Source organism: Dermacentor silvarum, chromosome 4 (assembly GCF_013339745.2).
Source record: "Dermacentor silvarum isolate Dsil-2018 chromosome 4, BIME_Dsil_1.4, whole genome shotgun sequence".
Lineage (NCBI taxonomy): Eukaryota > Metazoa > Arthropoda > Arachnida > Ixodida > Ixodidae > Dermacentor > Dermacentor silvarum.
Window position 1 is genome coordinate 11,511,650 of NC_051157.2, and position 25,263 is coordinate 11,536,912.

At 43.1% G+C, this 25,263-nt stretch overlaps 1 protein-coding gene across 1 annotated transcript; it reads right to left on the bottom strand.

Moving 5' to 3' along the window:
- On the bottom strand, positions 1–25,152 carry LOC119449446 (ribonucleoside-diphosphate reductase large subunit-like). Its single transcript, XM_037712621.2, has 18 exons — positions 25,016–25,152; positions 24,680–24,768; positions 23,414–23,591; positions 20,097–20,197; positions 19,933–19,992; positions 19,578–19,617; positions 17,289–17,451; positions 14,156–14,297; positions 13,994–14,077; positions 13,050–13,291; positions 10,381–10,582; positions 9,321–9,467; positions 7,860–8,081; positions 5,879–5,955; positions 5,655–5,790; positions 5,074–5,169; positions 4,279–4,464; positions 1–967 (listed from the first exon to the last, which is right to left on the bottom strand). Exons 1-18 carry the CDS (start codon positions 25,035–25,037, stop codon positions 815–817), a joined length of 2,340 nt encoding a protein of 779 aa, XP_037568549.1. The 5' UTR covers positions 25,038–25,152; the 3' UTR covers positions 1–814.
- Between the last annotated feature and the right edge of the window lie 111 nt (positions 25,153–25,263).

Genomic DNA, 25,263 nt, shown 5'->3' on the forward strand with positions numbered 1-25,263 from the left:
TTGCCTGGGAAATCTCTTTACTGTTCAATCGAAGTGAAAAATGGTAAAAGCAAGTGAATGAAGTGCTTGTGATACACAACATGCTGTTCACGTGAATTAAGACGTTCAATGTCATTTGTAATATACTCTTTCAAAACAAATAATAAAACAGATGCCATACACACACACAGGCAGTGATAACCCAGTTATGAAAAATGTTGTAGTGAACACTCATAGGCGTGAGCTGTTCATCAGTTTTCAACACAGTCACCTTTCAAGAACATCCTTTTTCTGTCTTACATTACATGTAAAATCTACTGCAATTTAACTAAAAACAGTAAACCTGGCTTCTGCGCAAGTAAAATGCCCTACATCAACTCAAACATAGGTATAATGTTCAACATATAGCTTATCACATAGCTGGAATACCTATGGAGGCGTCGCACAATAGATATTTTTAAAAATAAGCAAACTTGACAAGGAATGCACCAAAAAACTTCAGGTGTGTTGTAAATGGAGGAGGGAGCAAGAGACAAAAGTACTAAAAGAACAGCAATGATTTGCTTGCTGTCAAGGTAAAAACACCGACAAAAATATGCAAGCACTTCGTGAGCAAAGTATTCAAACCATGTGTACAACAGATACTAGACAAAACGAAAAACCTTTGGACGACACATGAAAGGAACTTGCTAAATGAACTATTACTCGGCAGGCACTTGCCAATAAGATCGAGATGTGTGAAGTGCTTCATGCAATTACAAAATGTTTCAATGCAATTTAAAAAGAAAAGCATTGTCATATGAGATGAGCAGAACCTTAAAATGGCTCCTAAAAATCATGCACTGCACATGAGGCAGTCGTCCTTGTTTTTCAATGAGCAGGCAATGCCGTCCAGCTGCTGCTTCTTGAGTGCAGTCTTGTCTACCGTAAACTGGATGGCATTGGCTGCAGGCTTTGTCCTCAGGTAGTACATGCCTGTCTTCAGGCCCTGCAATTCGGGTGGAAGTTAAGACGGAGAAAGGCATGCCAGAAATAGTGTTATTTATTTACTTTGAAAAGGGCACTAAAGAGAAAAATGATTTCACCTGTGTAAGTGTATTACCAATAACGCCACTCTTTCAGCAAGAAGACGCTTGGTAAAGCAAAAGGCGCAAAAAGGAAGCATGGGTGGCGACGCCACCTTGAAGTTCCCGCACCAGCTCACCGTAGCACCATGGATGTTAAAGGCGTCTCCTAGTTGCTATTCAATTCCTTATTGGCAAAAATGGACTACAATGCATTTTAAAGTGGCCAAAGACTGAACATGGCCAGTTTCAGGAACTTTTATTGAGCCAACTAGGCCCAAATACGAGAAAATACATTAAAATCAATGAGGTCACACCGACATACTGGCGTTGGGGTTTCGGTGCGAAATTTAGCAAATGAAACTTTGACCTTCATTTTCTCATCTAATAATCAACCCAGTCTTGCGAAATTAAACACAGTTATTCAAAGAATACTTAGTGAATTGATTTCGCGTTTCTCTTTTAAAAAAATGAGCAACACAGGTCACAAAACAGTACTCCCACGTTCATAGTATGTACACTGGACACATTTTATTACAATTTAGGAGAAGCTTTATGAAAAGTGAATCAATTTGTCAAAGAGCAGACTCAGAGTTCAGGCACGAGCATCTTTGCTGAACATGTTCGTCTTCCTTCTAAAGTTGCATTTGCTCTTGACTGCATAAATCTAGTATTTAAATTGGTGTTCTTAGCAATGATTTAGATGAAACAGAAAAGAAAGTCAGGCTGATGTTATAAACAGAACTTCTTACTACAACTGCCTTCGATTTCACCTGGCACCATTATCAATCATGCAAACGCAACCTTTTTTTAACATTGACGGTGGTGCAACAGCCAAAATAGGATTTGGAGCAGGTTACGGGGGAAAAAAACCTGTGTTTTGGAGCAGTAAATCCCAAATTTGGAGCAGTTTCATAAAGAATGCTTACTCATAAAACACTAAAATTTACCTTCCATAATAAACGCACCACCCAACTTTGCATTGGATTTCTGGGAGTATATATGGTAATTCACATTAGGAGCGTAGGTGAGGGCAGGGGCGCGATCGGAGATCGCCGTTTGGAGCGCGCCCCAACAGTGCACTGCATACAACTTTTTCCACCATACATGTGGAAAGTACACATGCATTTCTTCCTGAGTGGTTCATTTTCGCTTTTTTTTTTCTTTTTTTCTGACGACGTGATGCGACGTTCCGGCGGTAGTTGAAACATGCAGCGACTGTGACAATATTTTGGTGTTTCGGCGGTGGCCTTCAGTTTCGGATAAAACGTCTTTTTTTTTTTTTCCGGATTATCAGGGTCCGTTGTAATAAGAGTCGACTGAGTGTATATATATATATATATATATATATTGTAAAGGGCTTTATTAGAGTTCGGAGCAGCACAGCGGCGACAGTCAAAACGAGACACAGCTTTTAAGCACGCGCGCCGTTGCCGAGCAAAAGCGCTGGACCCACTAGCGTCTCTCTTCGCCACAATATATATACTATATACACATACAGTTCAGTACTGCCACAACAAAAATCACGTGACATGCGAAAAATTTTGTTGTGGCGGAACTTCGTTGACGCGAAATTATTATGTATATATCATATTTTCCAGTGTATAAGTCACGGTTTCTTTCTGAATTTTTCGCCGGTGTGTCTTATACACCAGTGCGACTTGTGTACGTTTCCTTCCCCCGGCAAAACTGCCGTCAAAATCGGATTGGAGGCTATAGCCATGCAAAGCACGCCGGGTTGATCTGCTCTGCCACTTAATTGCTATGGGTTCTGTGCGCGCTACCGAGTTCCCGCGCGCCGTGCGAGGAGGGAGCAGCAATGCAAGGGGTGGCAGGCCGACCGCGAATCAACCGACCCCGAAGTTGGTGTATCTACAGATTGCTTTCAAGATACGGCGTGCGCCGTTGCGCAAACTTCGCAGTTGCTACCAGAGTACAAGCCAACCCCCTCCTTTCCGCGATACCCTCCTGCAACACCCATCCCGCTTTCCTCCTCTGCGCGATTCGGCTCACCGCCACACGCTTTCACTCGCACATAAGGCATACGGTGCACAAAGACGATGTTATCGCCTTTGGACTTTATACGGAACATCGCGGCGACCAAGATTGCAGAAATGCGCCTGGTGTGCCTTATCATTGCTATCACAATTATGCAGGAATGACAATTATACGCTTGCATGTGACCCACATTCATGGAGTGAAACGTCACCAATTTTTTTTAATCGTATACCGAACGAACAGGTGCGTCTTGTACACCAGTACGACTTATATAGTCTTTTTTTTTTTCCCCCTGGAAGAACTGGCGTTTTTAGGAGGGTGCAACTTATACAAAGGCGCGAGTTATAGCCCGCAAAATACGGGTACAGTGTAATATGGGCGAATGAAAGCCACGAACGAAACCGAAACCATCGTTCGGGAAATCTTTGCGATGGCGTAGGGGCAACGATTGAGACTTACTAAAGGCGGTCAATGAAGTGAGAACTTTACGAGAGAATACATTTCGCGGTGCAGTTACAGCATTTTTCGTGTATTGCGGCCGACGCCTAACTCAAAGCGCGTGCCCGGTCGATCGCGAAACACTCACTTCGTGGCACATGCACCGTCGCAATGAAGCAGTTTGAATTATCTCAATTTCATTGCATATTCATGACAAAGTCGGCATGCTTGGCAAACTTGCGCTTACCAGAAGTTTTATTTCCAGAAGTCAGTCAGCCTGGATTTCTTACACTTCACGGCAAGCAAAGGCGTTACGCGATTCCCATGAAAAGAGCCATCGCAATGTCATTGTAACCGAGAACTTTCGCGGCTGGTCAGGCGTTTTGTCACAGCGTAGCGCAGTTTCGACATATATCACATTTTTGGCGCAGCTTGGCGCGAAAATACGAAATTGTATCACAATGGCGTAATTGGCGCAGCTGTTGCACCCGTGCATTGAGCATAACAGGCAACAGCAGAATGAATAGAAGGCACCCAAGATGCGATCCTTGTGGCAGCAAATATACTTGTAAGATTTTAGCTGTTATGGCTTCCACTTTGTGTTTGTTTCGTAACATGTACCTTTATTGAAAATGATAGAAAACTGCTCAAAGATGTCCGGGGCAGATGAGATCTTCACAACCACTGGTATACTAAACTGATCTACTATTGACCCTTTTAGCGACAGTTATCACCCATTACAGAGGCTGTGCACTGCATTACTCTACAATAAGCATAAGTTACCAGACAGAACCCTTACCAATTTCCAGCCATAGAAATGCATGCTCGTCAGCTTGGCATAGTTGGGCTGGGCAATGTGCACATTCAGCGACTGGCTCTGGTCAATATAAGCTCCACGGTCAGCAGCCATTCGCAGCACATTCTTTTGTGGGATCTCCCACACAGTGCGGTAAAGATCCTTCAGTTCATCAGGGATGTTCAGATTCTGCGAGGAGGCAATATAATGGCAAAGTTGTCCAATGTTATGGTGCTTCCTTCGAATGAAGGGACATGTGCATATGTCAACACCTTGCCAACCATATGGATAGCCGAGCATACTGCCAGAGCTGATACTACTACAAATGAACATCTTTACATAAGTACACAGTAGATGTTCTCTCAGCACAGACCATTGAACACTGAATTGAAGTTCTCGAGAGCAGCCTGTGTGGGCCTGCACTTAAGTTAATGCCAATGGTGACATTGAAATTTAATAATACAACTAAGCAAGTTAATCAGAAGCTATTCACTAATGTGCCTAGCTTTATGACATGAGAGCTTCAAAAAAATGTTCCGTTATGCAATAACAAAAAATCATGCAAAATGTATGCAATCATTATATAGACACCATTGCACATTGGCAATGCACTACTCATATGCAATGACAGTCATGAGCCATACTTTAGACATGGTATCAGCAAGAATATCTTATTCAGTGCTGCACAATGCCACATCACGGATGCTTATTTACATGAACAAATGAAATGTAACAACACAATATGTTCACAATTAGAAAGCTGCAGCCTGTCACAGCATGAAAAGGCTGTAAACCAACCTGAACAGAACCATTGTTGGCAATGAGGTCATTTTTCAAAGCTTCATTCCACAGGCCCCTGTCAGTGAGGTCTTTGAGAAGGTGCTGATTGACAACCTGTAGATAAACAAAAGCAGGTTTAGCATTCCATCCTCACAAAACATGCAGCAATAAAATGGGCCGTTCTTGCATCTCCACGCATGACCATCAATGAAAATTTGAAGAAGTGACTGATTTAGCGACTGCACTCCAGATCTCAGAGGTTCAGTAGTGCAGAGATCCAGATTAACCTTGACCAGCTGGGGTACCTTAATGAGCCTCCAAGTCAGTGTTTTTGCATTCTGCCTACATCAGAAAGTGGCTGGGAACCAAACTTGCAATCTCATGCTAGAAGTACAAGTTGAATATTCACAACAGTGTGAGATTACTAGTACAGAGTAGGTTTCTGCGTTACAAAAATGCTAACATAATTTTTGCTTGTGCTGGAAATGTGTAATTCGTAGAAAGTCTCAATTTTATCACTTTGATTCAGAGGTCCTGAAAAGTAGATTTCAACTTCTCACAAAACACAAGTGGTGTCTTAATTAAGATATCAAACGTACCTGAAACTCTCCAGACAGGACCCGCCGTGTGTAGATGTTGCTCGTGTAGGCCTCTATCGACTCATTGTTCCCCAAAATTTGCGCTGTAGAAGCTGTGGGCATGGGTGCAAGAAGCAGGCTGTTCCTGACACCGTGCCTGGTAGTGAAAGGCAGTTTTATTGTTAAACAGTCATGATGATTGGACAACACTCTGCCTCACAATACTTAACAATATAAGCACTTACTTTGCAATCTTCTCCTTGAGTGCTGCCCAGTCCCACAGATCTGTCGGTGTCACACCCCACATATCATACTGAAGAATCTGAGTAGAAAAGTCAAAGTGCCACACATGATACCATTATCAGCAGCAGCAGCATGCAAGAGAAAGGCTTGTCCCGCTAATTTCCAAATAGCCCTGGTCATTCCACTTAAATCCTCTGCTACACTTGACTGAATGTCCCTTTTCTTAGCACGAATTCTGTAACTATAAACAATGGCTGATATCTTCCATGAGCTACATACAGCCTGCCCAATTCAACTTCCTTTAACCATCAACTAGAATATCAGTCACTCGCATTTTCTCTCTAACCCACAAGCAGTTTTCCTATCTCTCAATGTTACCACCATTCTTTTCCATTTCATTGCTTGTTTCGTACTACTTGATATCTTTTCAGGTTTCGCTGTTATTATCCCAAGTTTCAGCTCATAGGGTTAAGTATTGGCCTGTTGATTATAAATGCGATTGTTGTGTCCCGATATCTTGATTCTAGGCCGACTTACTACTCTGCATGAGCACACAAAGCTAAGACCTAGTAACATGACAGAAATGTATTGCAACCTCTTCTTGTTGCCTTTAGATCTTTAGATTAAGCTTCCAGAACACCGTCACAGCAAAATCTTTAAAATGAGTGGTGTGGCACAGTTATACATATGGTGTCAAACAACAACTGAAAGAAGAAACATTGAATTTTATTTGTCTCGTTTACTGCTTGGAATGATGAAAGTCTCAGCAAATTAGGAGCAAAATGCATAATTCACACACACATACATGCACACACTGAGAAGTTTCTTCTACAGAGCACGTCAATGCCACATAACATATTGAAAAGCAAGGATGGCGAGACAATACCATAGCAGTTTTGACCCCAAACATTGTTCTCATTATTCGTTTCCATTTTTTTCTTCTCTATGATGAGAGCATATACGATACCTGTGTACATCACGGGAGCCTTCATGATAGGAGCCTTTTGGCTAATCTATGGCATTGTGCTGCAGCAAAAACATGTTGACGAAGCAATTACAGAATTTCAACTTTCCTGGCATCTTAATTAAGCTTAGTACAGTAGACTACTGTTTATTTGACTACGGTTGATAAGATTTTTCTGTTAATCTGATCATGACCCAAGGTCCCGGCCGGCACCCATGCATTTATATGGGCCCAAACTTTAGTTATTTTGATCCCGAAATTAGCCTTTGACAGATAATTAAAATTTGGCCTGTCAGCATGCACATGCCTGACCCTTATAATGACCCTAACAGCTACCGTTTCACGGCAGCATCTGTCTCAGCAGAGTTTAGGGGACAGTCAACGCGTTGAACATGCATCATCTACTGTCGAAAATGCCTATTTTCGGCCTGCCCTAGGAATATTTTCAAGGAATAACTAATTAACCAAGCTCACAATGTCTGCTTATGGTATCTACCAAATTTAATGCACCCCCATTTTTAAAGAAAATTGGGCAGAAAATTGCCTTCGCTGTGCAATAGGATACAAAGCCAAAAGAGCTTTCGCGGTGTTCGTATGCTTTACTACGCAACACAAATGTACTGCGGCAAAGCTGGCTTTAGGAAACCAACCACCCTTGTGCAACACAAATTTTTCATGCTGAAAATCGGTTGCACATTAAATTTCCACTTCGTTTAGGAGATTTAATGTAATTTCTACGTTAGTTTTATACTTTTAACTCATCAAAAAAGGGCATGTGCTTCATTCGGGGGCACATTAGAGAGCCAAGTACTGCCAAATGAATTGGCGTGTTATGGCATTTCTTTTTATGCATCTTGTTAATTCGACCCACCGGATAATTAGATCAATTTTATCAGTCCTGTCAGGGTCGAATAACAGAAGTAGACTGTACTTGCTAACATAGTGCACATAAAAAAATTGTTTTAATGTCTCCACTCTTTTCAAGCGTTGAGGATAAAAGAGGAGTAATAAAGACGCACCCCTTCAGACACCGGTGATCCTTTGTAGGTTTCGTATGGTCCCTCCTTCTGAGCAAGCTCACAGCTTGCTTCAAGAGCTCCATAGTAGATGGTCTCAAAAATCTGTCGGTTCAGCAGCATTGCTGGTTCCGAATCAAATGGCAGTCGAAGCAGGATAAAGCAGTCTGCAAGGCCCTGGACTCCGATGCCAATGGGCCGATGCCTCTTGTTGGATCTCTCGGCCTAAGCACAGAAGTTGCAGGCAGATTCCAAATCACAGAGAATATGAACCAAGGAAAAACTTAACAGGCAACACACAAGAGCTTGTGTAACAGGCCAAATTAGCAATTTGGTAAGGCAGTAGAGGTTTAGCATGTACAATCAAATGCCTTTATAACAAAGTGTTTGGGACCTCCGAATTTCTTTGTTATACAGATCACTTCACTGTAAAGGTCATGGACTGTACCACTTGCAATAGAGCAGGCTAAGCATGTTCAGCAAAAGAAAACCTTTACTTGACATGCACTCCAGAGACAGCTTGCAAATTAAGTCACCAATTTTCTTCTGCACACTTCGTGCAATGGAATGTGCGACTGCAGCCAACACTATGGCATTGAACTTCATGACATGCCCTGCAGCACAATCTAGAAGCGACAAGACACAGCTGCAGAGCCCTGAATGCTGCTACTGTCTGCCCCATCAAAATTGTTGCGTAGTCTGCAGGCTCTTCAGCAATGCTGCTCTCACTAACCTTTGCCTTCATCCTGTCCTTGATGACCATGATGTCGTCAGTCATCAGTTCCGAGCATATCACCGCATCAGATAAGTGTGTGTGTGTGTGGTGGGGGGGCTACCATAGCTACTGTGGCATCCAAGCTCTCCCGCACGGTCTTTGCTGCGGTGTGGACCCCCACTTCTATGTGGACCGCTGCTGCTACGTGCCCATTATTTGTTAATGATCAAATCACCTTTGGGGACACCTTTATTCTTTCGTTGCACAAACGAATTCGTTGTAGTTGCCTTCGCTTACAGGTCCTCACAATACACGTGAAAGATATAAATTTGGCCAGGACATATGAAATCCTTTTTTACAAAGGCAATTTCATTGTAGCGGTGCTGGTTGTGCAGGCATTTAACTGTATTAGTGTTAACATTTCATCAGAATACCAGCATGAGAACATCCATCAATAGTAGAACTGGCAATGAAATCAGGTAATATTGTGTTCAAACAGTACGCACTGAAATGTTTTCACGTCTTGTGAAATTCTAGGTGGGATAAAAATATAGTCTAAGGAAGTTGGTGCCACTACAGAAGCCCGTACATCAGCACAAGAAAGAACACATTTGCACAATCCAACAGCAGATCCATAGAGTTTAGTTTAACACAGGATCCAAAGGTGTTCACACGAGCAATGCCTTCTCGCTGTTCCAGTATTCACCTGAACTGGAAAAGCTAAACCATGTATTTCCCTAATAACTTACCTCAGGAATTGGGTAGAAGTTCATGTCAATGATGCGGTTGAGATTCCGAGTGATGACCTGGCTAACCTCTCGTAGCTTCTGAAAGTCGAAGCTTCCTTCTTTCACAAACCGGTTCAAGGCTATCGATGCCAAGTTGCAGACAGCCACCTGTGATGAAGTTCATAGTGACATTTCACTTAAAAGATAGACACCAGTACTGCTGAAAAGAGACATCGAGGATTTGGACAGATAAGCAAATTTCGTACCTCACTCACTCAAAAAAGAAAAGGAATATTTAGTTTTACATGTCAAACCCACGATATGATGAGGCACACCAAAGTGGAGGACTCTGGATTAAGTTTGACCATCTTGGGTTCTTTAACGTGTACTTAATCTAAGTACACGACCCTTTTTGCATTTTTGCCCCCATCGAAAACTTTAGCCTTCCAAGATTCATTCAAGGAACACCCATTAAGTCTCGATCTGCTTGGGTATCAAAACCCCATGGCACCTATACAGTCTACTCAATTTAGCAACAGCTCCACAATCAACGTACCACTAGACGCAAGTCGAGTTCAAGCCTCGTTTGCACTGCATTAGGCATAGCAACCAACAGACATTGACCATTGTATAGGTACTACAGTTGCCAATCCTTTTTTTCGGACATGGAACAAAAACCACGACAATGCGCAAGTAAAATCAGCAATTAAACAAGCAGGGAAGCAAGCCGCAAAGTAAGATGTTGACTATGTCTACTTGGAAATAGAAATAGCATATCTGTTTTTGTTGTGGAGTTAGAGATGTAAACCTGATACGTGAATTTTTCTTATTAAGAAACTTCATAACTGAAGATATAGATCAATATTATGCTGGCACAATTTCCTTGAACCAGACTTTCTTTTAAATGCAATGAACATATTCAAACCGGTTAAGCCGCTAAGTGGCCAATGATGCATTTCACGTATTTGAATAGAGAGACAAGCTTCCTCACAACATTTTTTTTCCCTCCCTGTCCCTCCCTGAGCAAGATTTCATGGATATGCTAGTAGAAGTATCATCGAACAGTGCACACGAATCTCACCTCATCTGGAGAGGTGTACTCGACGACCTCAGTGCACAGGTTGCTGCACTTGATAGTTCCCAGGTTCTTCTGGTTGGACTTGCGGTTGCAGGCATCCTTATAAAGCATGTACGGTGTGCCCGTCTCAATCTGAGACTCGAGAATGGCAGACCACAGTTGCTGTGCACGTATCTGACGCCGGTAACGCTTTTCAGTTTCATACCTGCATAACAAGGGAGCATACCCGTCACAATCACTCTGCAACTTCTGAAAAATTACTGAGAACACAGAGAAAAGCAGCCAGCAAGAAATAGCAAAGCTGCACTGATGAGTAGTACACATATGAGATGAGGTATTACATGTGGAGATATGAGGTGGCACGCAGGCAGGAAAGGAGTAAAGTAAAATTTCGTTACAAGAGACACTCGATTATAAGAGACATTTGAAAATGGTTTGGTTGGTTTTCCTATGTTTCCCCTGTTAACAACAACACTCGGTTACTAAGGACAACTTGTTTAGGTCCCTAGAGCAAATTCTTCACTATTTTGAAGAGACACAACTCAGACATGCTCACGCAACATCGTACCAACTGGTATGCACTGCAATTTTCATTCCCTTGGCTCGATTCTGTTTCGTTCCGCAGCCGGATGTCATTCCTAGCATGGTTGTGACTACAAATTGCACCGAACATTGTCATTAAGCTTTCAACATCCCTGTCACGCTCCCACACCGACTCTGTCGCAGAGTCGGTGTGGGAGTGGGGTTGGGTTTTCATTGCAGCTTCCGCGGCGCTGGTCACATTTTATGGCGCTAGTCGAACTCTGGAATCGTCGCCATGTTTCCACGAGACAGCTCTGTTCGAATTGTCGGGAGCCGAAGAGCGCCAAGCAGATGCTAGACGTGCGACCGGCCCGGTTTTCTTGCTGTGAATCTTTGCACCTCAATCTTCCATCACATTCTGCTTCGTGTCGCTATTGCTCCATCTACAGTTCGCATCCCCCCCCCCCCCCCCTTCTCCGCTCGTGCGCTTACTAGGTTGCACGGAACTGAACGGTATTGTGAGCAACAGGAAGGCTTGCAAAGTGAAGTGCTTTACCTCCAGAAGTTGGGAAGGAAAGCAATAAAATCTGCAGTCATTAAAAAACTAACTACTATGACTGACTTCTTGAAGCCATTCTGAGCAGTTTCTTGTAGATACATTTAAACACACTTTGATGCTGGCGTATAATAAAGTGATCTAGTCCGACTCCTCAGTATTTAGAGTTTTTGGTTGCAAGAGACCTTGGTTACAAGAGACACGTTTCCCGGGTCCCTTGAGTGTCTCTTGTAACAAGGTTTTACTGTACCAACCTGTCAATTATGGGACACACATGTACACTCCCACCAAATTTCATTTCAGGCAAACCCTTCTTTATATAAAGTATAATCGATGGCTAGCTTACGCATGTGCTACCGCAATTACTAGCGACATGGCATGCCTCGGCCATAAGATGCACTTCATTCCAGTATCCACATCTAAGCTACACTTGGACTGTGGGCAATATAACTGTAGGGGATCTAAATTAATCCTCACCACTTAGTGCTCTTTATGATGCATGTAAATATGTAAGTGCACGAGTGTTTCTGCATTCCGCCTTCATGAGAAAGCAGTCGCTGTAACCTGGGATCAAACCCTTGACCTTATGCTCAGCACTAGCAGCTGAATGCCGTATTGACTGAGCCATCACGGTGGATTGATTCTTGAAAGAACTTTTAGAAAAGAAACCTTGTGCAGCCTGGCAGACCTCAGCTGTGTCTATTTTTATTACGAGAAGAGTAGTCCAATATCAGTGGGCACACTTCATGCACACTGCCAATGTGTGCAAGGCACCTACTTTACATATTGAGACACAAATCGCTGGAGCTCATTAATGATGATATGTGGTGTTTTATGGCGCAAGGGCCAATAATGGCCAAAGAGCGCCAATCTGGAGCTCATTAAGTGTAAAACATCGTCATCAAGCTATTTGATGTCCACGGCAGGAGGGCGGCCACTCCCAGTGATCTCCAATTTAACCATGTCTTGCGCCAGTGAACTCCATCGTAGGCCTGCAAATTTTCTAATTTCATTGTACCATCAAGGTGTCTACCATCCTCGATGGCATTTCCCTTCTTTTGACAACCACTCCCATGGCATACACACATGGCCTGCCCATTGCTATTTGTTCCTCGTAATTTCACTAGAATATCGGCTACCTCCATTTCCTCTCTAATCTGCACTGCGCTCTTCCCGTCTCATTAAAAAAAAAAAAGAAAGAAAGAAAGAAAGAAAAGCTTATCTTGTTTCGTTCCATAGCTTGTTGCACCAGTTCCTAGCTTCTCACGTTTCTTTGTTTACCTTCAAGTGCTGCCACATATGAGCCGGTAGGATGCTATAAATGTACACTTTTCACTGATAGTGGTAAGCTGCCCGTCACGACTCGCGAATACCTGCCCATATGCACTCCAATACATTTTTTCTTCTGTAGATTTCCTCCTCATCGGTCGGTGCTCTGAGACTAATTGGCCTAGATAAACAAACTGTTGCACAGGTTTTAGAGACTGACTACCAACCACAAATTTTTATTCTCTTGCCATGCTACTGAATAATATTTTACACGTCTGCATATTATTTTTTCAAGAAATACACTGCACTAAAGGAGAGTACTCACTGCACATAGAGTTTCTCAAACTCCTCGCCATAAACCTCGTGCAGCCCAGGACACTCGTGGGGACACATGAGTGACCAGACACCGTCTTCCTCCACGCGCTTCATGAACAGGTCTGGGATCCAGAGAGCATAAAACAAGTCCCGAGCTCGAGCTTCCTCTTTGCCCGTGTTCTTCTTCAGCTCAAGGAACTCAAAGACGTCTGCGTGCCAGGGCTCCAGGTACATCGCAAAAGCTCCTGGCCTCTGTTCAAGATAAACAAAGGCTGTAAAATGCAGGTGTGGCCACTAAAAGCAATACACCAAGAACTGCCACCTCAACAACTCATTGGTGCTTCTGTGTGCAGATTGCATTACGAGTACCGAAACATTCGAAGTTGCATAAGCTATATCACGCACTTCTCACTCATGAAAAGACATGTAGCAAATATGAAAGTTGGGACAAGACATTTTAATACTAAAGCTGGTCTCGAAACGCCGGACCTGGCGTCGACATTATTGTGGCGCCATAAAACAAGCAAAATGTGCAAACCTTGAGTTGCAATAAGGCTAGCTAAAATGATGTTGCTGATAAATAAACAAGAGTTTTGTGCACGTGAACCAGTTTACCATGATGCCATGACACATCCACTTTCTGAGTACCAAAATCAAAACTGGTTCAAAGAAAAATATTAGAGTAAATAATTTGGCATGCTCTACCACCCCCAGTATCTTTTCTAGGGTTTAAATAGCTCAGACCTTCATATACCACACACACACACAAAAAGAAAACATGACAAGTCAGAAATGTCATCGCCCGATTAATGGCCTTCCATGTCAAGAAACAAGATGTACTGCTTTTAATTCTATTCTCCGAGTCAATACTCACTCACTAAAACACAGCTAACCACTACGCTGCCTCATCAGCATTATTATCATGTCACGTAACTACAGAGCTTTCCCACATACCTTATTCCCTCCTTGGTCAACATAACGAGCTGTGTTGTTGTAGACACGAAGCATGGGCACAAGCCCATTGGATGTGCCGTTGGTCTGCAGAACAGGAGAAGTAGCAAGATGTAGCAAGCGCATCACAATGCACTGCAGAAGAGCAAAAACAGTGCCACTCACTCCAGCAATGTAAGTCCCAGAGGCTCGGATACAGTGCACGTTGACACCTATGCCACCAGCAGACTTGGATATGAGCGCGCACTGCTTGAGAGTGTCATAGATGCCCTCTATGCTGTCTTCTTTCATCTGCAGTAAAAAACAGCTGTGCCCACAACCGGCAGGTAGCGACATTAGCATGTTTAGTACTGTTTCTATTTGTTATTTTGTTACCCATAGCACTAATCAGCCTTATGTGTGTGGGTGTACAAGAAGCAGGAGGTAAAAGTTAATACAGATTCAGCAATAAAATGCAACTAGTCACAAAAATAAGCAATGGAAACTGAATTAGCCAGTTGGCACGAGTTCATATCCCTAATTCTGCGCGAAAAGACGACACAGGGAAGACACAGGAAAATACAGTGGAATCTCGATGATACGAATCTCACGGGGTCACGAAAAATATTCGTATTAGCCGAAATTCGTATCATCGAAACACAATTAAAACTATACAAATTATGGGGGGATGAGGGGATCAGATCGCGAAAATCGCGAGAAAATTTGATTTTTGAAAACCACGCGTTTCGGTATCTGCAACGGCTAATCTACGCTGTATAAAAATGGTTTGGCTGAAAACGCACTAAAAGGGGCTGAAAAAGATTTATTCGTCAGTGCACAGGGCGACAAAACAGCTTTAAATCGCGCCAGATCACCGAAATTCACGGAGACATATCTCGTATTTCCCGCCACCGAGCGCCGCCATCTTGGTATCGTTCGAAAGCTCAAAGTTTCGCCGTTCCGCTTCTCAATTCGTCCGTCGTCGCCATCTTGTAACAAACGCATAAACACAAAAGAAGCGCGGGTCTGCGATAGGTAGTCACACGGGCCCTCCGATGAAAGCGGGCCTCCGATTGGCTGCCGTGCTGAAAGGCGTCTCTCCATTGGTTGCTGCTGTGACAGGGGCAAGATGGCAACCGCAGTTGTCTGCTTCGTAAACCACGCCGGCGTCTTCACTTGACACGCAGAATTCGGATTACTGAGAGCTCCCTGGTTAGTGATGGGTCGTCGCTCGTTGGAGAAGAAATTTTGGACGAAGCACGCCTTCGGAATACGGACGCACAAGCCTCCTACGGCAAGAAAAATACGGCGATTAGCGGGAGAAGCGGAGGAGCACCCGACTGACAATTGCCCTGTGCCATCGGCACCGATGACGCAGCCGACGGAAGACTCCCCAATGGAGGCTCCCGCTCCTCGGCATACGGCCGCGTGAATCAGCCGAGATCGTATCTCGGTAGACATATCTCGCTGCGACTAGGCAAAATGGTGCAAACACAAAGAACGCGGCCTGAAGCACAGCAGCCACTCCGTCCGGCCGATGGCACGCGTTAAAGGAGGAAAAGCACAAAAGCAACAAAACCGCCACCGCTTCAAACTCGTCGCGCCCAGTCACGGCCTCCGCGCTGTCCGGCGCCGTGTCCGCGCTTCCGCACCAAAAGAGAAAGGGAGAAAGCGCATGACTGCGCGCTGTTCTCCTTCGCGCCCGTTGGTGGGGCGGCGTTTATTCGTATCAACCGATGCGGGTTGAAAATCGATTCGTAACAACCGTTCTCTAGCACGTGGCAAAGTAATGGGGCTCGGCCGGGACCACAGAAAAATTTGTATCATCCGGTAATTCGTATTAGCCGTGATCGTATCATCGAGATTCCACTGTACAGTATGAGCACTTGTATTGCCGCACATATTGTAATTTTTCCTGCATCTGCGTCATTTGTATGTGCTGTATCAGGGAGATATACAAGGTAAACAATGAAAATGAAACTAAACACAATGTGAAAAAAAGTGCAATCACAGAAACGTGACATTTTACAGAGTGATGACTTGAGCAAGTTGGTGTACGTGTACAGCACTATGTACAGTACAACACTAATGGGGACAAGATGGACACTGACTGGGAACAAAGACTCAAACCGACATTGCAAACATGAAGAAGCGCTTCTTCGTGTCAGTTTGCATCTTCATTCCCATTTAGTATCCATCTTGTCCTGTTAGTGTGCATTGTACATAGCGCAATAACAATGAACAGAAGTGTGAAAACTCGTACCGCTAACACAAGCTTAGAGGATGCAGTAAATATATCTGAAACAATGGTCGCAACAACACCAGGCATCTTGTTCCACTTCGATGTTGTACATGAGAAGAAAGACACCCGAAATTACTCCATTTTACATATTGACTTTGTACCACCTGTACAAAAAAATCCATAATCTGGTTGCAAGATATTCTGGGCTGCGTGATGCAATGATGCGCATAAAGTGATGCAATGAAATGACAATGGCAACAAGCAAGGCCTTTTACTACGGGCAAATGTTTAATAAGCCAGGAACAATAAAAAAGATAGATTTGTGACATTGCCACCAAACATTCCTGCACTAGCTCCCCTGTGGGGTCATATTTTGGCAATGAGAGCTCAATACTATTTGTTAATTACCAAAGAGATTACGCTACATTCAAAAGTGAACAAGCACTCAGCTTGGCAACCTCTACAGGCATCTATTGCTCAAAAGAGATCCGGATATACAAAAGATACCATAAAATCTGATGCGAGACTGATGTTAGGCGCCACATTATGGATATAAGATTCGAGAATGAACGTACGGCCTTTATTTTATCCACTTGTGATCAGCCTTTTCCTGTCCAACAAAGAAAAATAGCTTTGAAAGTTTAACTTGGCGGCTCACTTCAGTAAATCCCTAACCAAAAAAATTGTCATTAAGTTCTGTGGTTTTACGTGCCAAACCCACGATTTGATTATGAGGCACGCGGTAGTCAGGGACCCCGGATTAATTTAGACCATCTGGGGTTCTTTAATGTGCACCCAATACATGGTACACAGGCATTTTAGCAGCCCCTAACAACCAGCTGCTGTTAGCAGCTGGTTAGTTGTTAGGGGTTTACTAGATGGTTGTTAGAAATTTCATAAACATATAAACAAGCCAGAAAAATGCGACAATGCAGTCAGTGGACAACATTTACGCATCAAATAAGACCTGCAGACTGCAAAATGAAAAACACTCAAGAAAAGAAGCAACAGCATTAATTTCTGTGCCATCAGAATATTTCAGAGTTAATTTTCTGTACAGTGTAACATAAACAGTACCTTGAAAGTTGTGGTCGTGGAGTTCCAGAGTTGAACAATGTTGGTGATGCATGTGTGAACCACTTCTCCGACATGAGGTTGTAAGTGTTGAGAGCAGATTCTACATCTTCGCCATGGATTCCAATAGACACTCGCATCAGCATGTGCTGAGGGCGTTCGACAACTGAAAGAAGAGGTCAAAGCAATTGCAGTTTACAAAGAGCTATCACCAACACAGTGTAAGCTACTCTTACAGCTTGATACAGGCCTTATTATTAGGGGTGTGCGAATACCCAAGTATCACCAAATCAAACAGTGCACCTTCGAATAATTGGATTTGCGAATCGGATATCTACTATTCGCTTTTTCGAATATTCGATATAGACCCGCGCAGTGCCACATGTCATGTGTGCCACAGAGCCCTTCCTGCTCAATGCTGCCCAAGCGAGTGTTTGAGCTCCTTTTCAGTGCAAAAAGAGCGCTCAGCGCTGCGCGGACGGGCCACCCTGGCTGAGTAATTCATCACTGCAAGCGCTCCAAGTCGACAGGACCGATCAAAATGATAAGGCGACGCAGACAGAGGGAATAATAACAAAAGCACTACGTATTTTCGCGAAGTGTGAAGATTGGGCCGATTAGCTGCATATAATAGGCACTCAGATCACGTCGGATACGCATCAACGAACTCCACGCCGCCATCTACTCCACTCCACGGCTGTCAATCTAACCCGAACATATTTGTGGCAAGCATTCCGCGCCGGCTTGTGCCGCCACAAGCACTGCTTCATCGGGCGTGGGCGACTGAAGTTACGGTTTTGTGCCGAATTGATGCACATCTGTTAGCAGCAGCCACGTGACACACAGAAAGCCAACAAACCGCCTCGCAAATAAGAGCGAGTGCACAGAATGGCAACAGAGTTAACAGCCACCATCTTTGCGACACGCCCTACAGCGGCCCCTCCTTCCAGACATCATTTGTAGATACACATCGGTCTCTTTTTGTAGCTTTGAGCAACCAGTCAATTGCGCAATTGTTTTGACCCTGTTTTGAGCACTTGTTTGTGAGGATGATCACAACGAATGCCACTGACAGGCCGGGCCTCTAAAGTGCTTCGCACTTAAAAACTGGAAGGCAAAAATTTATATGCAATAAATAGAAGATTGCCGCACAACACAGGTCCATTATTAAATAGAACCTCACTGGTATTCAGTACAACAGAAAGTCTAATTATTTCAGAAGAAAAAGAAAAGTGCTTGATTCTATTGAACAGAAATTCTATTGATAAAATAAGTTTTCCAAACCTTCATATACATACTAGAGCTAAGCTGCAATCAGTGCTACTAATTTGGTTTTCCCTTTAATAAGAGTAGATCGTACTGTATATCTTGATTTCTATGTACTTATGTTACTGATAGCTTGCTACATTCTTGTTATGCAATGCTAGGAGACTACCGAGCATGTGCAGCACCGTATTGTCTTGCCCAAAATTTGTAAGCAATAAAATTTGTGAAAAATGTTCCGATATTCAATATTCGTCATTTTCTTGATTTGATCCGGAATATACTATTTGGTATTGGCACACTCCTACTTAGGTATTATAATCAATATTATTTTCAGCTATAACCATAGTTTGCTCAACAGCAAGCTTCCCTGCATGATACACTTATAAAGCTATGTTTGTGAATGCAGTTCAAATGTTTAGTGACTCCATTAAATTGCTAAAATTTGAGCAGACTCAAATCCAGTTGACATCTACGTAATGCAAAGCATGCTTGGTTTAGTAAAGAATGATTGTTATGAATCAAAGTGCTCTGCAGAGAACAGTCACTGCTCTTGAGATGTGCATGTCCTACTGGTCTCTGTGTATATATGTGTAGTGTTTCGAGTGGCAGTGGGTATGTGCGTCTCCGAAATCTGCAGGCACCTAGGGCTGAGTGAGCACAGTGTGCGTCTAGAGAGTTCTGGGAGCAACTCCAGCAGAGTGAACCCTCACACTATTAGAAGTGTGACCTGAAATCTAGAGCAAGGGGTGCCCAGCGTTTTGACAACGCATGTTAGAGGCGCAATGTCATGGTTATTTATACAGTTCTACGCACTTTCTTTCGGGGCAAAAAGCTTTCAATTTAATTAAGGCAGAAGTCATGTACAATGCAAACAGCAGTTTCTTTTTACTGGCTGCTTTTTCTTAGAGCCATGAAAATGCCGAGATACACACCAATAAGTGGGTTGAATAGAGGAATTCTTTGCATTAAAATTCGCGTGCAGAATGTACAAGACCACATAGATCAAATTTTCACAGGTGTGCTTACCTTTTCCATTTATTTTCAACAGGTAGGATCTTTCCAATGTCTGCAAAAATCAATGCACATCACTATGCATCCCAAAATACTTTTTTTTTTTAAACACAAAATTCTGGTATATATAGATTCTTCAGTGTTCTTGTATCAAAACAGCACCGAGCAGGTCAAAAACACTTGTGAACACTTGTGCAGGTGGATGGAAGTTTCCCTGTTCATTAGAAATTACACAAATTTATGAGAAGGAAGAGTTTGCTATCACTTCTACACATTTCAATAATAACACTCTGCATACATTTTTACATTACTGAGACCAAGCATTATTACCTACACCATGATGAAAAACACATGGGCCACTCTGACTTACCTTGAATCCAAAGTAGTTGTAGCTAAAGTCCCTGTCATATATGATGGCAGAATTAAAAACCTGGAATAAAACAAGCAGAGCTATGTAACAGGAGCCCAGCAAGCAGAGGGAGAACAGAAGACAAAAAGTAGGCCGATTTTTGGCCTCGTCAACTTTCCACTCACTTCAGCATTGTCCATGACAATCTTGTACACGCTGTCGCTGATCATTGGTGACCGCAACCTCGTGCGTTCATTCACCATGTTGTAGAGATCTTCCACGACCTCTGCAATAGTCGAAGGTTTTGTTTGTGCAACACATTTTATTACCCTTTAAGTATGACTAACAAAGCCTGACCACAGGTGGAAAGAAATCAGCTGTACCAATCCACAAGTCTGGCAACCAGCCAAACAAAACGAACTACAGCCCGATATCACTAACGAGCATACTGTCTAAACTACTTGAGCGTGTTACATATTTCCCTTTGATTAGCCACCTTTAATCAATTAAATATTTCTATCAGTATTAACACAAATTTAAAAATTACAATCCTGCGATAGCTTGCGGAGTTCACACATGACATCTTGCAATCCATGGATGACCAGGTCCACATACATGCAGCTCTCCTAGAGCCATTCAAGCGTGTGCCACATAATCACCTACTTGTAAAACTTTCTAATCTTGGCTTACTCAATATTTTATTCACTTGGCTGGTACACTTTAAAATGTCGCATTCAGTTCACACTAACAGACAGCCATGATTCTCCAATGTTACACCTGGTGTTCACCAAGGTTTGCAGCCACTGTTAATTTTATATTTACTTCAATGGCCTGGCTACTAAAGTAAAGACAATAATGAGATGTATGAATACTTGTTGCTGGGATAGTTGGTTCATCTTACTCCGCAAAGTTAAGAATTCAATGCTCTTTCCAGTCCTAAAGCTTTTTTTCGCCCTTGGTTGTGTTAGAGTGTACTAGAATATGGTCGAGTGGGACGAGCAGCTGGGGCGGCGCATGCTTTGCAGTGAGGCGCCCGACGTGGAAAAATACTGGGGCGGCGCTGCGGTCGAAGTGGATTGGGCCGCATCAAGGTCGCGCCGTTGGAAACTGCTGGCGATACTGCTCGGCAGGGTCATTTGTACAACTTCGCGCGCTGGTATTTGCGTTCAGACCAATCAAATGGGGTTCATAATTGCATATGACATGCAGTTATGCCTTAAGAATAAATTTTTTTCTTTTATTTATTTATTTTTTATTATTTTCTAATGCCGCTCGATGAGTGCGCGTGCATTGCGGCCGCAGTCTCGGCTTTCATTCTACTATGTTATTGTACGGTTCCCTTTGGAGAAAAAATACTTTTCTCGTTCTTCAAGCAGCATGTATCTCTCGTGTGTATTGTTACGCATATAGTTTTCTATCAGTAGGTCTTGCGAAACGCAGACGAAGCGACATATGTAACCTTCCTGCTTGCCGCTTCAAACAAGTAAAGCATATCTGCCCCATCCGGCGCCTTGTAGATTTACAGGAAGCATTGATAGAGATATAAAAAAAGAGTAAACTGCAGTGTAACATTCCATTCAAGTTTCCGCCTTTCTCGCGTAACAGAATGCGGAGTAATTGGTACGGGGTTATTTATTGCAGTCGGACCTCGAGCGCCGAAAACGGTTTTATAGTTAGCCATTCTATATGCTAATCTTTGGCCGTAAGCCGTACGTGGAATTTTTTTTCCAGTCGATACTTAAAAAAAAGAAAAAAGAAAGAAAGCCTGCGTGGTAGCCTAATTAGTGCCTATATCGTGGATACGGCTTTGCGCTGCTAAACTGGAGCTCGCGGGTTCAATCCAGGTGGGAACGAAATGGAAAAAGACTCGTGTACTTCTATTTAGGTGCGCTTTAAAGAACCCCAGGTGGCAAAAACTAAACCGGGCGCCTCATAATCATATCGTGGTTTTGTCACGTAAAACCGAAGAATTTGCTTATATTAAAAAAAGAAAAAAGCAGGTGGCTGTGTTCTTCGGCTTATTTCTGGGGGTGTAAACAACATAAATTATTCTCGAGTCTGATTTCCGAGAAAAACATGTTACGCTTATCCTATATTTCATGTTTATAATATACAAGCTGCAGAGTTGAGCGGTCATACATTCGGGAGCGGCATTACATTTATGCATGCATGCATAAATGTAATGCCGTTCCCGAATGTATGAGTGCTCAACTCTGCAGCTTGTATATTATAAACGGCTGCGTTCAGTTATCCGGTGCACTATCATAACGACCCTAATGAAACAATTAAAGGAACGGCATGTCTCACATACACGCAGAGATATGTGCAGATTTGTTGCGTTCGTTGAAGAAGATAAGTGTACGTATCACATGGTCACATGGGCAACCAAGTTTTAATGGGTTGCAAACATGGTGAGACTGTCAAACAAAGTTTTCCTAGTCTGAATCAAGTTAGCAGATTTACAGGCTGCCCCAAAACGGGGCGTTTATATTGAATGAGAGCTAGGAACTTGTTAAGCAGGACTTATTAACACCCGTCCGTTAATTCTCTCAGGAACTGCGCCTCTACGCAACAGCTAAGACTCGCCGGCAGCAAAATCATTCGGAATAACAGTCCTCACTTGCATGCAGTGACTCACCTTTGAGATTTCAATAGTGCTGTCATGTGTTACATTCGAACGAAAATGACTATTCGGCGTCGTACAGTATATGAATGACACTGGCGCGCACACACACACACACACACACACACACGCACACGCACATGGTGTTTCAGCGAACACTTTCAAAAATTCTTAAAGGTTGCCTGTGGCAGATAGCACAGTTCTAGTTAATGAGCTGGTCTACTCGAAGAGGCGGACATGACTTGCACAAAACATTGACATGCATAATCGACTAATTAACGAAAATTCTATAATTAAGTTTTTAACTAATTACCTGATGGCCCATATTGCAATTTACAAATTGTAGCCGTAGAGTTCGCAAGGCGGATCGTCTTAGAATTAATTCTCAGGATGACACCAGTTTTGAGATATTAATTCCCGAATTTTGTGGAGAAATGCATTGGCGTTCCAGTTAGGTTCTTAACAAAACGTCGCTTTTTGCATTGAAGCACAAAATTAACTGGAACACCAATGCATTTCTCCACAAAATTCTGGAATTAATATCTCAAAACTGGTGTCATCCTGAGAAATCGTTCCAAGTGGATCCGCCTCGCGAACACTACGGCTACCGAAATGAACTGAAAGTATAAATTAAAAGGCGTGCACGTCCGCGCCAGCAATGGTGCCGTAAGCTTTTAGCCACAACAAAAGTGAAAATGTTAGTGTTAGGTTCACAGCGCAAGAGAATCCTCAAATTATGTGGGTAACAGAACTCCGGTAATGACACTTTAGGGGCAAAGGGGGGGGGGGGGGGGGGGGTAGGCTACGTATTTCAGGGCTGCAAACTACTTTTCATAGGCTATGCAATGACTGACAACAATTCGCAACAAGTTTTCTTACCACTAAACACTTTCTTGGTTTCCTTGTGCAGGTTGGAAACTGCAATTCGAGCAGCCAAAATGGCATAGTCGGGGTGCTTTGTGGTCATGGTGGCCGCTGTTTCAGCTGCCAAGTTATCAAGTTCAACCGTGGTAACACCGGGATACAATCCATTAATAACCTTCTGAGCAACGGAGCACTGAAAGCAAAGGAACAAATTTATATAGAAATGACAAAAAACATTAAAGAATTTTAACAACTGCACAAATTCTGAAAGGCCAGTGTACAAGTGGTATGTATGATCAGCAATCCTGTAAGAAACTTAAACGAATCCGTAAAAGACGATGGTACTAGAGTGAGGTAGTTGGTTCGTAATCTGAACTAAACTTAACCCATGCCTCACCTCCCTTCTGTCCCTTCATCTGCATTTCAGCTGTTAAAACTCGATTCAAACCTGCAAAAGTTTTGAGGGATCAGATGCCCCAAGACAATGGAACGGAAAATAAGTAGGGGGAAGAAAATGAGTATCGAATTCCTGATCCAACGGTACATCTTAATGGCCGTAAACAGTGCCATTAAGGTTTGGGAAGAAGTTCCGGTGAAACGACTGGTTCAGTTACTAGCGTTACTATCGATTTATTGGCCACTTGCAGCTGGCGTCGACTAATAAGCTATTTGCAAATGCGTGTGGGTGAAAAATTATCAAAAGCTACTTAACACAATAATAGGCCACAGCTAAAATAAAAAAAAAAAAAAAAGAAGCCCCAGGCAGCAGATCTGGTTTTGTCCGAGTTTTGTCTAGCTAGGCATCGGAATGCATGTTACAGAAAACAATGTCACTAAAAAAAGGCATTTGTTTTGCATGTTTTGAATTTTAACGTCACATTTACTCAAAAGTTACGGTTACGCTTGTCGTGAAAGATCATTCAACTCTGTTATTAGAGATCGAAGGCGCGGTGACACAGAGCGGTGGTCACACAAAGAGCCCGACAATAAGTCATTTCAAACAGACAAGCTACAACAGCCGAAGCGCCTTGACAAATTGGATACAACATAATTACTCCGCCCCTTCCTAATCAGTAAGCAAGAAGCTACCGAATTCGCGCGCTCGCCTCGAGACACTCGGGAAGCGCGCTCGCGGCCGTTACGCCACCCAACTTATCACTCCATCTCAAATGGCACGCGAAGAATATAATTCTACGAGCTGGTAAAGCTTTTCTTTAAGCAGACACCAATGACATAATACAGCAACTTGCTAAAACTAAACTTGAGAAACATCATACTTACGGGGTCAACGAAGTCCATGTTGAGTCCATAGCAGAGCTTGTGAATCCTTGACGTGATCTTATCGAAGTGCACGGGCTCCTTGCGACTATCTTAAATGAAAAGGAAGAACGGTAGGAGTGAGAATTGTGTTTCGTGGTGGAATAGAAACTCTGAAATACGCGATAATGGTCTTCACCTGCGAGCATATTGCGTTCCCTTAAAGGGCAGCCCTTAGGTCTGTTTGCAAATAAGGTAAAAGCCCGACAAAATTCGCTCGCTGCGTCAATCCAGCAGGAACACTCGTCGGTGTCCGCAGACTCAAGAATACAGCTGTCAATAGTTTGCTCAGGAACTTACCTCTTTTGAGAACAAACATCATTCCCGCCCGTGCTTGTCCGGACACGTACAAGGGTACACAACAGAAGGTTTGCGCGCCAGAAGCTCCGATGTCTATGAAAAATGGCGCCAAATAGGCGACCCACGTGAGTATTCTGTCCAATCGCAACGCGACGGTTCAGCTGTTCGGCTGTGTGACCGTTTTGGCCAAGTTAAGCATGAACCTTTTAGTTGCATCAAACGTTCATTGCCATTAAGTCGCTTTACCC